General features: G+C 40.3%; 1 protein-coding gene across 1 annotated transcript in view; it reads left to right on the top strand.

The window, feature by feature from the left end:
* Nucleotides 1–12,582, top strand: part of CUEDC1 (CUE domain containing 1) — a 92,463-nt gene that overhangs the window by 76,984 nt on the left and 2,897 nt on the right. The window contains exons 8-11 of the mRNA XM_081334791.1: nucleotides 3,318–3,407; nucleotides 6,576–6,669; nucleotides 7,747–7,805; nucleotides 9,103–9,168. Coding sequence (XP_081190917.1) covers nucleotides 3,318–3,407; nucleotides 6,576–6,669; nucleotides 7,747–7,805; nucleotides 9,103–9,167 — 308 coding nt within the window. The 3' untranslated portion in view covers nucleotide 9,168. The remainder of the gene's footprint in view (nucleotides 1–3,317; nucleotides 3,408–6,575; nucleotides 6,670–7,746; nucleotides 7,806–9,102; nucleotides 9,169–12,582) is intronic.

Raw genomic sequence — 12,582 nt, 5'->3', positions numbered from 1 at the left:
GGCGGTATACAAATCAAATAAATAAATAAATAAATAGAAATAGGCAAAGATGGATAAAAAATAAAAATTCAATGAATGAACAAGGGATTCAGAAATGTCATGGAGATTATAATTTTCTTGAACAATATAGTTAGTTGTAAATAAATACAGTTCAAATATTGACAGATATACTTATCAGTCATCCATTGCTGTAAATCAGATATATATTTTTTCTTTCAGTGCTGAATCATAATGTTGAGTAAACTGCCAACAAATTCTGTAAAGTAAATTAAACTTTTTTAAAAGAGTCTGCTTTCTCAGAACTGAGTTGATCCACAGCAATAATATATTGAGAGGCCCAGTTTACTGTAAACCAGAGGCACTTGCTCTGTTTACACTGTGTTGTCCTACAATGCGAACTTCTAATGAGTAATTCATCAAAATTATATTTTATCACCCACTGTTTTCTATACAGCTGTTGCATTGTTCCCTGCACCTGTGTTGATCAGTAATGAACGACTTGCATTAAGGTTAATCATACCTTAACATTTACCTCTAAAAAATTATAGCCAGTTGCAACTTCATCTCACAAGAAGTGCTTATAATAAGTTGATCTCACGATAAATGCTTTGGTTGTCCTTGTATCAAGGCAACGATTCAACCAAGTCCCTGTTGATACAAAAATACCCTGTCATTTCCTGTTCCATCTGCTTCATAAAATCTTCTTTTCAGCAAAGATTTTTTTTAAGGAGCCTTTCAAAATATCTTTGATTTTTTTTCCCCCAAATGGAAAATGTTTCATAAGACTATGAGCTGAAACTGTAACACGTTTTGCATTGTGTTGGTTTTGATTTCAAATGTCAGAATGAAATATCAGGAAATTACCTAAGCAAAAGGAAGTGCTATGTACAGATAAAAGGAAAATATTGCTATGTTAGAAGGGATTAATAACGTACCAAATATCCACTAAATTAAAATCATATTTGGGATTTTGCAAGGTGTTACAAATCACAGGGATTTTCTGCGCTATGCGTTTAAGCTGCTCCACTCCAGCGCTTTAATCAAGTGGAAATGAAACCATCTTAAGAAATTTCTTTTTGCATTTCATCTCTTTTCTCTCCTTTGGCAGTCTGAATGTCACAATAATAATTAATAATAATAATAATAATAATAATAATAATAATAATAATAATAATAATAATAATAATAATAATATTAATATAATAAGTAGTTGGAAGGGACCTTGGAGGTCATCTAGTCCAACCCCCTGCTAAGGCAGGAAACCCTATACCATTTCAGACAAATGGCTGTCCAGTCTCTTCTTAAAAATTCATGGAGCATTCACCACTTCTGGAGGCAGGTTGTTCCACTGATTAATTGTTCTTACTGTCAGGAAGTTTCTCCTTAGTTCTAGGTTGCTTCTCTCCTTGACTAGTTTCCATCCGTTGCTTCTTGTCCTGCCTTCAGGTGCTTTGGAGAATAGCTTGACTCCCTCTTCTTTGGGGCAGCCCCTGAGATATCGGAACACTGCTATCATGTCACCCCTCACCCTTCTCTTCGTTAAACTACACATACCCAATTCCAGCAACCGTTCCCTATCTGTTTTAGCCTCCAGTCCCCCAATCATCTTTGTTGCTCTTCTCTGTGCTCTTTCTAGAGTCTCGACATCTTTTTTACATCGTGGTGACCAAAACTGGATGCAGTATTCCAGGTGTGGCCTTACCAAGGCATTGTAAACTTTCTCTCATAAGAAGCCCTGTCAACAATTGGGGCCAAATTTTCTCTTGCCAAACAAGGTGATTATTAAATGAGTTGTCCCAAAAGTGCTTTTCCATGAAGCAACTGGAGTTTCTTTTTTTTTCTCTTCGAAGATGTTTCGCTTCTCATCCAAGAAGCTTCTTCAGCTCTGACTGGATGGTGAGGGAATGGCAGGATTTATACTTTTTGAAGACAGCTGGTCATTTGCCTTCTTTTAAAGAATTTTAACAGTCCAGATGCAAGTCCAGTTAGCCCTCAACTTACTACCACAATTGAGCCCAAATTTTTTGCTGTTAAGTGGGATATTTGTTTTTAGTGAGTTTTGCCCCATTTTACGATCTTTCTTGCTTCAGTTTTTAAGTGGATCACTGCTGATAGGTTAATAACCTGCTTGCTAAGTTAATAACACGGTTGTTAAGTGAATCTGGCTTCCCCATTGACTTTGGTTGTCAGAAGGTCTCAAAAGGTGATAATGTGACTCTGGGACACTGCAACCGTCATAAATACGAGTCAGTTGTCAAAGGTCTGAATTTTGATCATGTGACCATGAAGATGCTACAATAGTTGTTTTGTGTGAAAAACAGTCATAAGTCACTTTTTACAATGCCATTGTAACTTTGAACAGTCACTAAATCTACTGTTGTAAGTTGAGGACTACCTGTAAGCGTAATAGCAATATGTAAGGAGAAAAAAAAAATCAATCCTCTTCTTTCAACAGGAGTTTAAATAGGTAAGAACTTTTAGCTCCCACATGACATAAATTAATTTTTGAGTGTTATAAAAATTTCAAAGCCTGATAAAATATTGAAGGGACCCCTCAAGGAATATTTTTGACAGCATTGAATATCTTTCTAAGTTGCTGAACTGCCTTAATACCATCTGGGAAGCATTATCAATATTTTTTATTTCCACATTCAGTTATCCAAACTGATTAGGTGTTTCTCAAAATTTTTATTCCTGGTGGCACATTTTAAGGAAGTTCAAGTCTGAGGCTTCCTAAAGGAAAATATATTTTTTTTGTCCCCAATAGAAGGTAAAGGTAATAGATAAGGATGCAAGCAATAAATTCACAGCCTTAATGGAACTGCCCCATCTGCAGTTTAGCCTTTGCACTGGGACCTCAGGAAGTTAATTGCTTACATAATAGCTGTCTGTTAAATAAAGAGAAATAAAGATATGAACAGTCATTTTGTTTATTAATCACATGGCAGAAATTGAAATAGAAGAGGCCGAAGAATAAGAATGCCCTTTTTTACAACAGCTGCTGCAAAATTCGTTGAATTCATCTGAGTCACAAATATTGCAAATAGCAGGATTTCCTGAGGAATTCTGGGAGCTGAAGTTCACACATCTTAAAATTGCTGTGGTTGAGAAACACTGCTCTATCACAGTGTCCATAGAAGGCTAGGACTCCAGACGGCAACTGTGCTTTCTAGATTCCCAGCCAGAATAGCCAGGGGTTGGGAAGGATGGGACTTGGAATCCAAGTTGTCCAGTGAGATAGAAAGAGCGCTCAAAATCTTCCTTTTGGCTTTGGCTGCTTCCTGTCGATCCTAAATGTACTTTGTCTTGCCTTGCAGATGAGGTCACTCGCTCCTTAACTGGTGTGCCCAGCGGGGCTATCTCCGACGATGCCTTATTCAGGGACAAGTTAAAACACATGGGAAAATGTGAGTTACACAAAGCCAACGCTCTGAGGCGTTGTCTCTCTATAGCAGGGGACCCCAACCTTGGCAATCTTAAGATTTGTTTTTTTTTTAGTTTTTAGTTTTTATTAAATTTTTATACCGCCCTTCTCCCGAAGGACTCAGGGCGGTGAACAGGGCATATAATAAAAATACAAAAATACAAAAGTTAAAATAGAATTAAATTAATGCCCAAAATAAAACAATAAAATATACAAATATTTAAAACCCTAAATTAACTCCCCATCAGGCCAGGCCAGCTTGTTCGAATAAGTGGGTCTTTAACCCGCGCCGGAAGGAGCGGAGATCCGGTGCCATCCGGAGCTCAACCGGCAGTTGATTCCACAAAGCCGGGGCGCCCACAGAGAAGGCCCTCCCCCTGGGGGCCACCAGCCGGCATTCTCTGACCGGAGGCACCCTGAGGAGGCCCTCTCTGTGGGAACGCACAGGGCGGAGGGGAGTTGACGCCGGCAGCAGGTGGTCCCCGAGGTAACCCGGACCCATGCCATGTAAGGACTTAAAGATCATAACCAAGACCTTGAACCTCACCCGGAAGACAACTGGTAACCAATGCAGCTCGCGGAGCAAAGGTGTAACATGGGAGTACCGGGAAACTCCCAAGACAACTCTCGCGGCCGCATTCTGTACCAGTTGGAGCCTCCGAGTGGTCTTCAAGGGAAGCCCCATGTAGAGAGCATTGCAATAGTCAAGACGAGAGGTCACGAGCGCATGAGTGACCGTACACAAGGCATCCCGGTCTAGATAGGGCCGCAACTGACGCACCAGGCGAACCTGAGCGAAAGCCCCCCTAGTCACGGCTACTATATGATCTTCTAAGGTAAGCCGCGAATCTAGGAGGACTCCCAAGTTGCGCGCCCTATCCACGGGGGGTAAAGACTCACCCCCCATAAAGAGTGTGTCCCAAAGATGCTTTTAAAAAGGCCACTGGACTTTCTTTGTTTTTCCTTGAAAACATTTCATTCCTCATTTAAGACGTTTCTTCAGTTCTCATCTTTCCTGGATGGGAAGCGAAACATTTTCAAGGAAAACAAAAAAGTCCAGTTGCCTTTTGAAAAAGCATCTTTGGGACAACCATGACCTGGATAATTGAGAATCTCCATAGACATTTAAGACGCCCCATAGACATGCTGGCTGAGGAATTCTGGGAGTTGAAGTCCACAAGTCTTAAAGTTGCCAAGTTTGGAGACCCCTGCTCCATAGGATTGGGTGCCAGCTTTCTTGCACCCCCAACGTGGCGTCAAGCCAGCTGGAATTCCAAAGAGATTAAAAGTCCCAACCGTGTGGGACAGACAGGGTGGCATGGTAGTGAAGGCGTGGGATTCGGAGCAAGGAAAACTTTAGTTTGTTTCCTGCTTCTACCCCACACAGGGAAAGCTCCCAGTAGGGAGGGAGGGCTCTGGGCTGGCTGTTTCTCTCAGCCCAGAGGACTATGATGTGGGGAAGAGTTTGAACCAGGAGTGGGAGAGTTTCCAGTCTCTCACAATCATGGAAGATCCCTGCAAGACTTTTGGTCCGTCATTTTCTCTCACTAGTACAAAACTACAGGTAGTCCTCACTTAGTGACCACAATTGGGACTGGCCAATTGTATTGTGTACTGTATTGTGGTTTGGTATGCTGGTCTGACAGCTGTGGATAGGAAGGCATTACAGAGGGTGGTGAGCACAGCACAAGACATTGTGGGCTGTCCCCTGGCACCACTGGATGACCTCGCCAGGGCCCGCTGCCTTGGAAGAGTGAGGAAAATTCTCAGGGATGACTCACACCCTGGACAGTATCTCTTTACTCTCCTACCATCGGGTAGGAGATACAGGAGTGTAGCCAGCTATATTTTTTTACATCATCATAGCTTTGAATTGTCAGTGAACGAGGCAGTGAGGACTACCTAACAGAATAATAGAATAACAGTTGGGAGGGACTTTGGAGGTCTTCTCGTCCAACCCTCTGCTCAGGCAGGAAACCCTATATTATTTCAGAGAGATGGTTGTCCAGTCTCTTCTTAAAAACCTCCAGGGTCTGGAGTTGAGAAAGGCTGAAGTTTAGGTGTCATTACAGATATAGTACCTCACATCACTGCATGCTTTCAGAATTCAGTGCAGTGGATTTACACTGTTTATTTGCTTATTTTATTTATTCATTTTTATTTATACCCTACCTTTATTATTTTTACAAAAAATTCAGGGTGGCAAATATATCCACATCTTCCGCCTCCTATTTTCCCCACCACAACAACCCTGTGAGTGGATTGGGCTGAGGGAGAAGGACTGGCCCAAGGCCACCCAGTTGGCTTTCATTGCTAAGGCGGGAGTAGAACTCAGGGTCTTCTGCTTTCTAACCTAATGCCTTAACTAGACCAATCTGGCTCTAGGCCAAGTTATTTGTTTAGCATATATGCTATATTATACACGCACTAGCAATATATGTGCAACTTGTCTCAGGGATCACATGCGCCAGAGCAGGAAGCAGCAATAAGATATTAGAAGATACAACAATCTTCCTTGCATTCCCCTGTTATCATCTGTTTAGGGCACCCTTGGGTAGGTTTGTGTGCATGAGTGTCAAAATTGGGAAGAAAATGGATGGAATGTGATACCCTCATTCAAAAGGGGGCAAGGTTTACATTACATCTGCCTCCCTGATTTTGACACACAGGTGGATGTAGCTGCATCAGTCTTATCCAGGGGTCTTCAGACTTGGCCCTTTTATGACTTGTGGACTTCAACTCCCAGAATTCCTCAGCCAGCATCATAAGTCATAAAAGGGCCAAGTTTGAAGACCCCTGGTCTTATCCCAAGTAAATTTTGGAGTAAGAATGAACTGCCTCCTTTAGGAAAAGAGAAAACAGCCTTGTAGTTTAATCTCAACCCTGCAGAAGGATGCTTTGGAAAGACAGGCAGATACCTGGGTAGGGTGACCTTTGCCTTTTTCAGAGACTCTCCTCTATTTTTTCTTCAAGTAAGACTAAATGTACTATAGCTGCAAAATTCAGGATCTTGAAGGAGCTGTAGCTTTTATCTTAATCAAGTTGCTAGTCCTTAAGCCTCTCACTTTGGCAGCATGAGGCCTATACCTGAGTATAAGCTTGGAGATATCGCATTCTTTTTCCATTAAAGTGCCCCAATTCTTCTTTTCAGCTACACGCAAGAAGTTGTTTGAACTTGCCAGAGCTTTCTCAGAAAAGACCAAAATGAGGAAGTCAAAAAGAAAACAGCTTTTGAAGCACCAAGTGTATCCTTTCCTGGTTGTATGAAGGGATCTCCTGTTGGTCTCCCAACCTGGTGATCTTGAGGGCTCCCCCTGCTGTTCTTTCTTCATGAATGAGAACATCACTCCAGGCCTCGGTGGAGTGTTGAAGAGACTGCAATCCAAGTGTAAAGAGAGGTTTACTCTAGCCTGGACTTGCTCACATATCCCTTTGTCATCATGGCCATTGCTGAGAATTCTGGGAAATGAAGTCCACAAATTTACAGTATGAACAGGAGTTTGAATGCAGGATTCTTTGCCTTTCCCCAATCAGCTGGCTACCTATAGTGTTCTGGTGACCTTCAGCAGTTTGGCTGATTTGCAAAGTTCCTTCTTGGTTCTCCTCCTGCTCCAAATGGGAGCAGAGATTAAAAATAGGACCTCTCTTTCTTGCCTAGTAATCTCAGAAGCAGAACAACCAGATTCGATAACAGCTTTGTTCTACACAACATCAACTTTGTTAACTCTCAATACTCTTCCCCCCCCCACACACACACACTATGTATTCAAATTAATATAGGTTTTTGGTGTCATATTTGTATAACTTGGTATTTTTGGAGTTGCTGCTGTTATATTATTATTGTTATCGTTGGGATGGTGACATTGTTCGGTGGGCGGTATTCCTTCTTTTGAGAACCGGGCATCAGAATTTCATTTTAATGTATATTGTTGTGCATGCAAGTAAATGACAATAAAGATTATCCTATCCTATCCTATCCTATCCTATCCTATCCTACCCTACCCTACCCTACCCTACTCTACTCTACCTTACCCTACCTTGCACCTTGACTGTGGACCTCCAAGAAGTGGTGTGGAGTCCAGTCTCAAACCCCAGGCAGGTTCAGATGATCTTTTTCCAAATTAGGATCTTGCTTAGCTTTTCTGTTTTCACCGACTCTCTTTGAAACAATGCCTGTTTCAAGAGTTCTGCTTTCTTGGGAGTACTAGCTGAGGCAGGACCTTACAGACTGTTTTTAAGTAGCGTTGCTCTCATTGGTTAGAAGGTTTAGGATTTCCATCTGATATATGGTTTGGATTATGTTCTCCTTAACTCCAATCCAGGATGGGGACTGCGGCCTCAACAGCAAACCTTCTTGACGATGTTGAAGGACATTCATGTGGTAAGATCAGGACCTTAATACGCACATTAGGGAGTTCAATTGGCCCAGCTCCCTAATTGCACGCTGAGTTTTGGGACCCTGAAATTATATCATCCATTTGCTGTGGCCCTACAAAATATAAGTTCCTGCTTCAGGAGGAATGTGTATAGATAGTCCTTGACTTAAAACTACGATTGAGCCCAAAATTTCCATTGCTAAGTGAGACAGTTGTTAAGTGAGTTTTGTCCGTTTTATGACCTTTCTTGCCACAATTGTTAAGTGAATCACATCTGTTGTTAAGGTAGTAACACAGTTGTAAAGTGAATCTGGCTTCCCCTTTGACTTTGCTTGTCAGAAGATCACAAAAAGGGATCACATGATCCTGGAACACTGCAACCATTATAAATGTGAGCCAGTTGCTAAAGGCTCAGATTTTGATCATGTGACCATTTGGATGCAGCAACAGTCTTAACTGTGAAAAATGGTCATGTCACTTTATTCAGTGCTGTTGTAACTTTGAATGGTCACTAAACAAATGGTTGTAAGTCGAGGACTACCTGTATTGTAGAAATGGATGCATCCAGGATGATGTAAGGCTGCCAGCTGTAATCAAGGACATTGGTAGTGATAGTGTTGAGAGTTAATGATTTTATTGGAGGATCAGAAACCTTGATGTAGAATCTGGTTAGGTTAGGACAGGCGTAGGCAATCTCAGCTCTTTTATGACTCATGGACTTCAACTTCCAGAATTCCTGAATCAGCTATGCTGACTCAGGAATTCTGGGAGTTGAAGTCCATGAGTCATAAAAGAGCCGAGGTTGCCTACCCTTGGGTTATACTACTTCACAGTGCTCTATAGCACTCTCTAAGCCAGGGGTGTCAAACTGCCGGCCCACAGGACAGATGCATCATAGCCAAACCGCGCCCACGCCATTGCTGGCAATGGCAAAAAAGTTGCGATACGTCACATGACATTGCGAGTTTGACACCCCTGCTCTAAGTGGTCTACAGAGTCAGCATTATTGCCCCCAACAATCTGGATCCTTATTTTACCAACCTCGGAAGGATGGAAGGCTGAATCAACCTTGAGCTTGTCAAGATGGAACTCCTGGCTGTGGGCAGAGTTAGCTTGCAATACTGCATTCTAACCACTGCACCACCATGGTTCTTCAATCATCTTAATAGTTGGCCCACAAGAACAGCCTGTCTCTGACATTGCCTTTTCCTGCCTCTGAATTGACACCAACTCTAGTCTAGTTGCAAAGTTGGGCCACTGCAGATCTGCAGGCTTCAACCATCTCCTGCCTCTGTGTTTCAGATGAGGACTGCCAAATAAGAAAAAAATTACCTGCAGCAGAAGAACCATCAAAAGAAGTACAATAAGGTATGCTCATTTTTGTTCCAACAATAGTCAAGTCATGTGCCAGGTACTCTGAACAGGAATATTCAAGGTTTACAAAGGCCAAGCAGCATTCAAAAATATCCTTATCCTTAACAATATATTTTTGTAATTTAAAATTAAAACAGACAGCCTGTACATAAACTTTAATTTCCCATCAATATTCAAAAACAAAAGAAAAAAACATTTATGATTTCCAAATATTTTATGTTAGGTGACCAAAGTTTCCCTTATCTCAACTTCTTCAGTTTTCCCTTTTCATATCAAAGTCCAATAGTCTTGTTACACATCATAGCTATTCAATTATAATGTTACATTATTTTCTAAAAGTTATTTATTTTCCACCATATTCAACCCTCTAATTAGTAATATAATATCCCCTCTAATAAATCAAAGTCATTATTTTCTTCAGCCTTACTCTGGCTTTCGTCCTTTGCCGGCTAACCTTCTATGTCGGTGCCTTTGAATCATCTAATAGTTCTCCCTCTCTTATTATATATATTATTTGGAATAAGGAAGACCATTTGGTTGAAGTTTTTTGGAAGAAAGAGCCCATTTGTATTCATTAGATCGCTTCCCTATTACTCCAATTTCCCACAATTGTCCTGATAGGTTTATCTTCCATTCAGTCTGTTCTTCCTTTTCCTCAAATTTCTTCTGATTGATATTGATAAATGTAACAAGAAAGTTTTTGCTTAGGTGAAAATAAGAATTCTGTTTGCCCAATATGAGATAACAGATATTACTGGAAAAGGAGAGGGTATTTGAGCTTCCAATATTAGACCTAAACTAAAAAAAATTATGTATATTACTGAATTATTGGTTAACCCAGACAACACATATAATGGTTTTGACTTATTAAGAGGGGATACAGTATTATTAATTAGATGGTTTAACATGGTGGAAAATAGACAACTTTTAGAAAATAGAACAAGATTATAATCAAATAGATAAGATGTGTATTTAGAATATTGTTATGAAAAGGGAAAAAGGAGGAAGTTGAGACAAGGGAAACTTTGGTCACCTAAATATAAAATACTTGGAAATCATAAATAACAAATGTTAATTTGAATATTGATGGGGAATTAAAGCTTGGGGGGAAAAAAGCAGTAACAGGACATTGATTGTATATAAGGATCGAATGAAAACTCATTTATTTAAGATATGTATAAGTTAAAAATTATTGATAATGGTAACAAACATTTTTTATTTAGTTGATAATAATAAGAACTGTATTAGCCCAATATGAGATAGTAGATATTAAGGGGAAAAGAGAGGAAATATCTGGCGTTGTAACGTGAGATTTATATTAAAGGCTTATGTGTACTATTGAACTACAATTGATTAACCCAGTCATCATGTTGCTTTTTAAATACTCAATTGTAAAATGAGAAATAAAATATTGTACAAAAAATTAAAACAGATAGCTATAATAAATGGAAATAGGTGGAGTTGCTAGCTAGTTAGTGGGAATGGAGACGTCTTTGAAAATGATAATCTTAAGCAACCTTTTGCCCTGAATTTATATATAGTAATAATAATAATAATAATAATAATAATAATAATAATAATAATAATAATAATAATAATAATAATAATAATAATAATAAAGTTGGAAGGGACCTTGGAGGTCATCTAGTCCAACCCCCTGCTCAGGCAGGAAACCTTATACCATTTCAGGCAAATGGCTGTCCAGTCTCTTCTTAAAAACTTTCAGTGTTGGAGCATTCACCACTTCTGGAGGCAGGTTGTTCCACTGGTTAATTGTTCTAACTGTCAGGAAGTTTCTCCTTAGTTCTAGGTTGCTTCTCTCCTTGACTAGTTTCCATCCGTTGCTTCTTGTCCTGCCTTCAGGTGCTTTGGAGAATAGCTTGGCTCCCTCTTCTTTGTGGTAGCCCCTGAGATATTGGAACACTGCTATTTATTTATTTATTTATTTATTAATGGGATTTATATCCCGCCCTATCTCCCGAGGGACTCAGGGCGGCTAACAACAGCAAAACTTGAAGGTCTCTGTACAGTAAATTAAAAATAAAAATTTGAAATAAATTAAAATAAATTAAAGAATAGAGTTAGAATTGTAAATATAATTAAAATCCCTGTCAGTCTAGGTCAGCCAGGTGGAAAAGGAGTGTTTTGAGGCCGCGGCGAAAGGACTGGAGATCTTGGGCCATCCAAAGCTCAGGGGGGAGCTGGTTCCACAGGGCTGGCGCTCCCACAGAGAAGGCTCTTCCCCTGGGGGTCGCAAGCCAACATTGTCTAGCCGACGGTACCATCATGTCACCCCTCACCCTTCTCTTCATTAAACTACACATACCCAATTCCAGCAACCGTTCCCTATATGTTTTAGCCTCCAGTCCCCCAATCATCTTTGTTGCTCTTCTCTGTACTCTTTCTAGAGTCTCGACATCTTTTTTACATCGTGGTGACCAAAACTGGATGCAGTATTCCAGGTGTGGCCTTACCAAAGCATTGTAAAGTGGTATTAGTACTTCACTTGATCTTGATTCTATATATTTATACAATCCTTGGTTGTATAAACAGAGGCACAGAATCAAAATCACATAAAGTATTAGTACTGCTTTATAAAGCCTTAGTAAGGCCACACCTGGAATACTGCATTCAGTTTTGGTCACTACATTACAAAAAAAATGTTGAGACTTTGGAAAAAGTACAAAGAAGAGCAACTAAGATGATTAAAGGCCAACAACACATGAAGAACAGTTGCAGGATTTGGGTTTGGCCAGTCTAGAGAAAAGAAGGACTGGGGTGGGGGGACATGATAGCAATATTCCAGTATTTGAGGGGCTGCCACAAAGAAGAGGGGGATCAACTTATTTTCCAAAGCACCAGAAGGCAAGACGAGAAACAATGGATGGAAGGTAATGAAGGAGAGAAGCAACCTGAAATTAAGGAGAAACTTCCTAACAGTGAGGTCAATTAACCAGTGGAACAGGTTGCTTTCAGACATTGTGGGTGCTTCATCGCTGGAGGTTTTTAGGAAGAGACAGGACAGCCACCTGTCTGAAATGGTAGGGTCTCCTGCTTGAGCAAGGGGTTGGACTAGAAGACCTCCAAGGTCCCTTCCAGCTCTATTCTGATTAATTGGCCTCTGTTTTTCTGATCTTAAAACATACCTTTGCTCAGTTGATAGCAACTCCCTGATCCGGCCTGATCTTAAAAGGATATGCCGAGGTGGAACTGGCTAATCTGTGAACAGGAGACCACAAGGAAATCCAAGAACGGAAGTTTTTTTTTTTAAACCTAAATAGGAATCGGTGTCAAACCATTTTGTATTGTTGCCAAGAAAACAATTTAGAGGTACTTGAAGGAGATTTTATCTTCCTCCAGTTCCTCTTTGCTCAGAGCTAAGATTTTCTAAAATTCTGGTAGTCCTCA

This window comes from Vipera berus, assembly GCF_964194415.1.
Source record: "Vipera berus genome assembly, chromosome: 1".
In the NCBI taxonomy this organism is placed as follows: Eukaryota; Metazoa; Chordata; class Lepidosauria; order Squamata; family Viperidae; genus Vipera; species Vipera berus.
The sequence above is the reverse complement of the archived record's forward strand: the minus strand, read 5'-3'. Positions and strand labels throughout refer to the sequence as shown.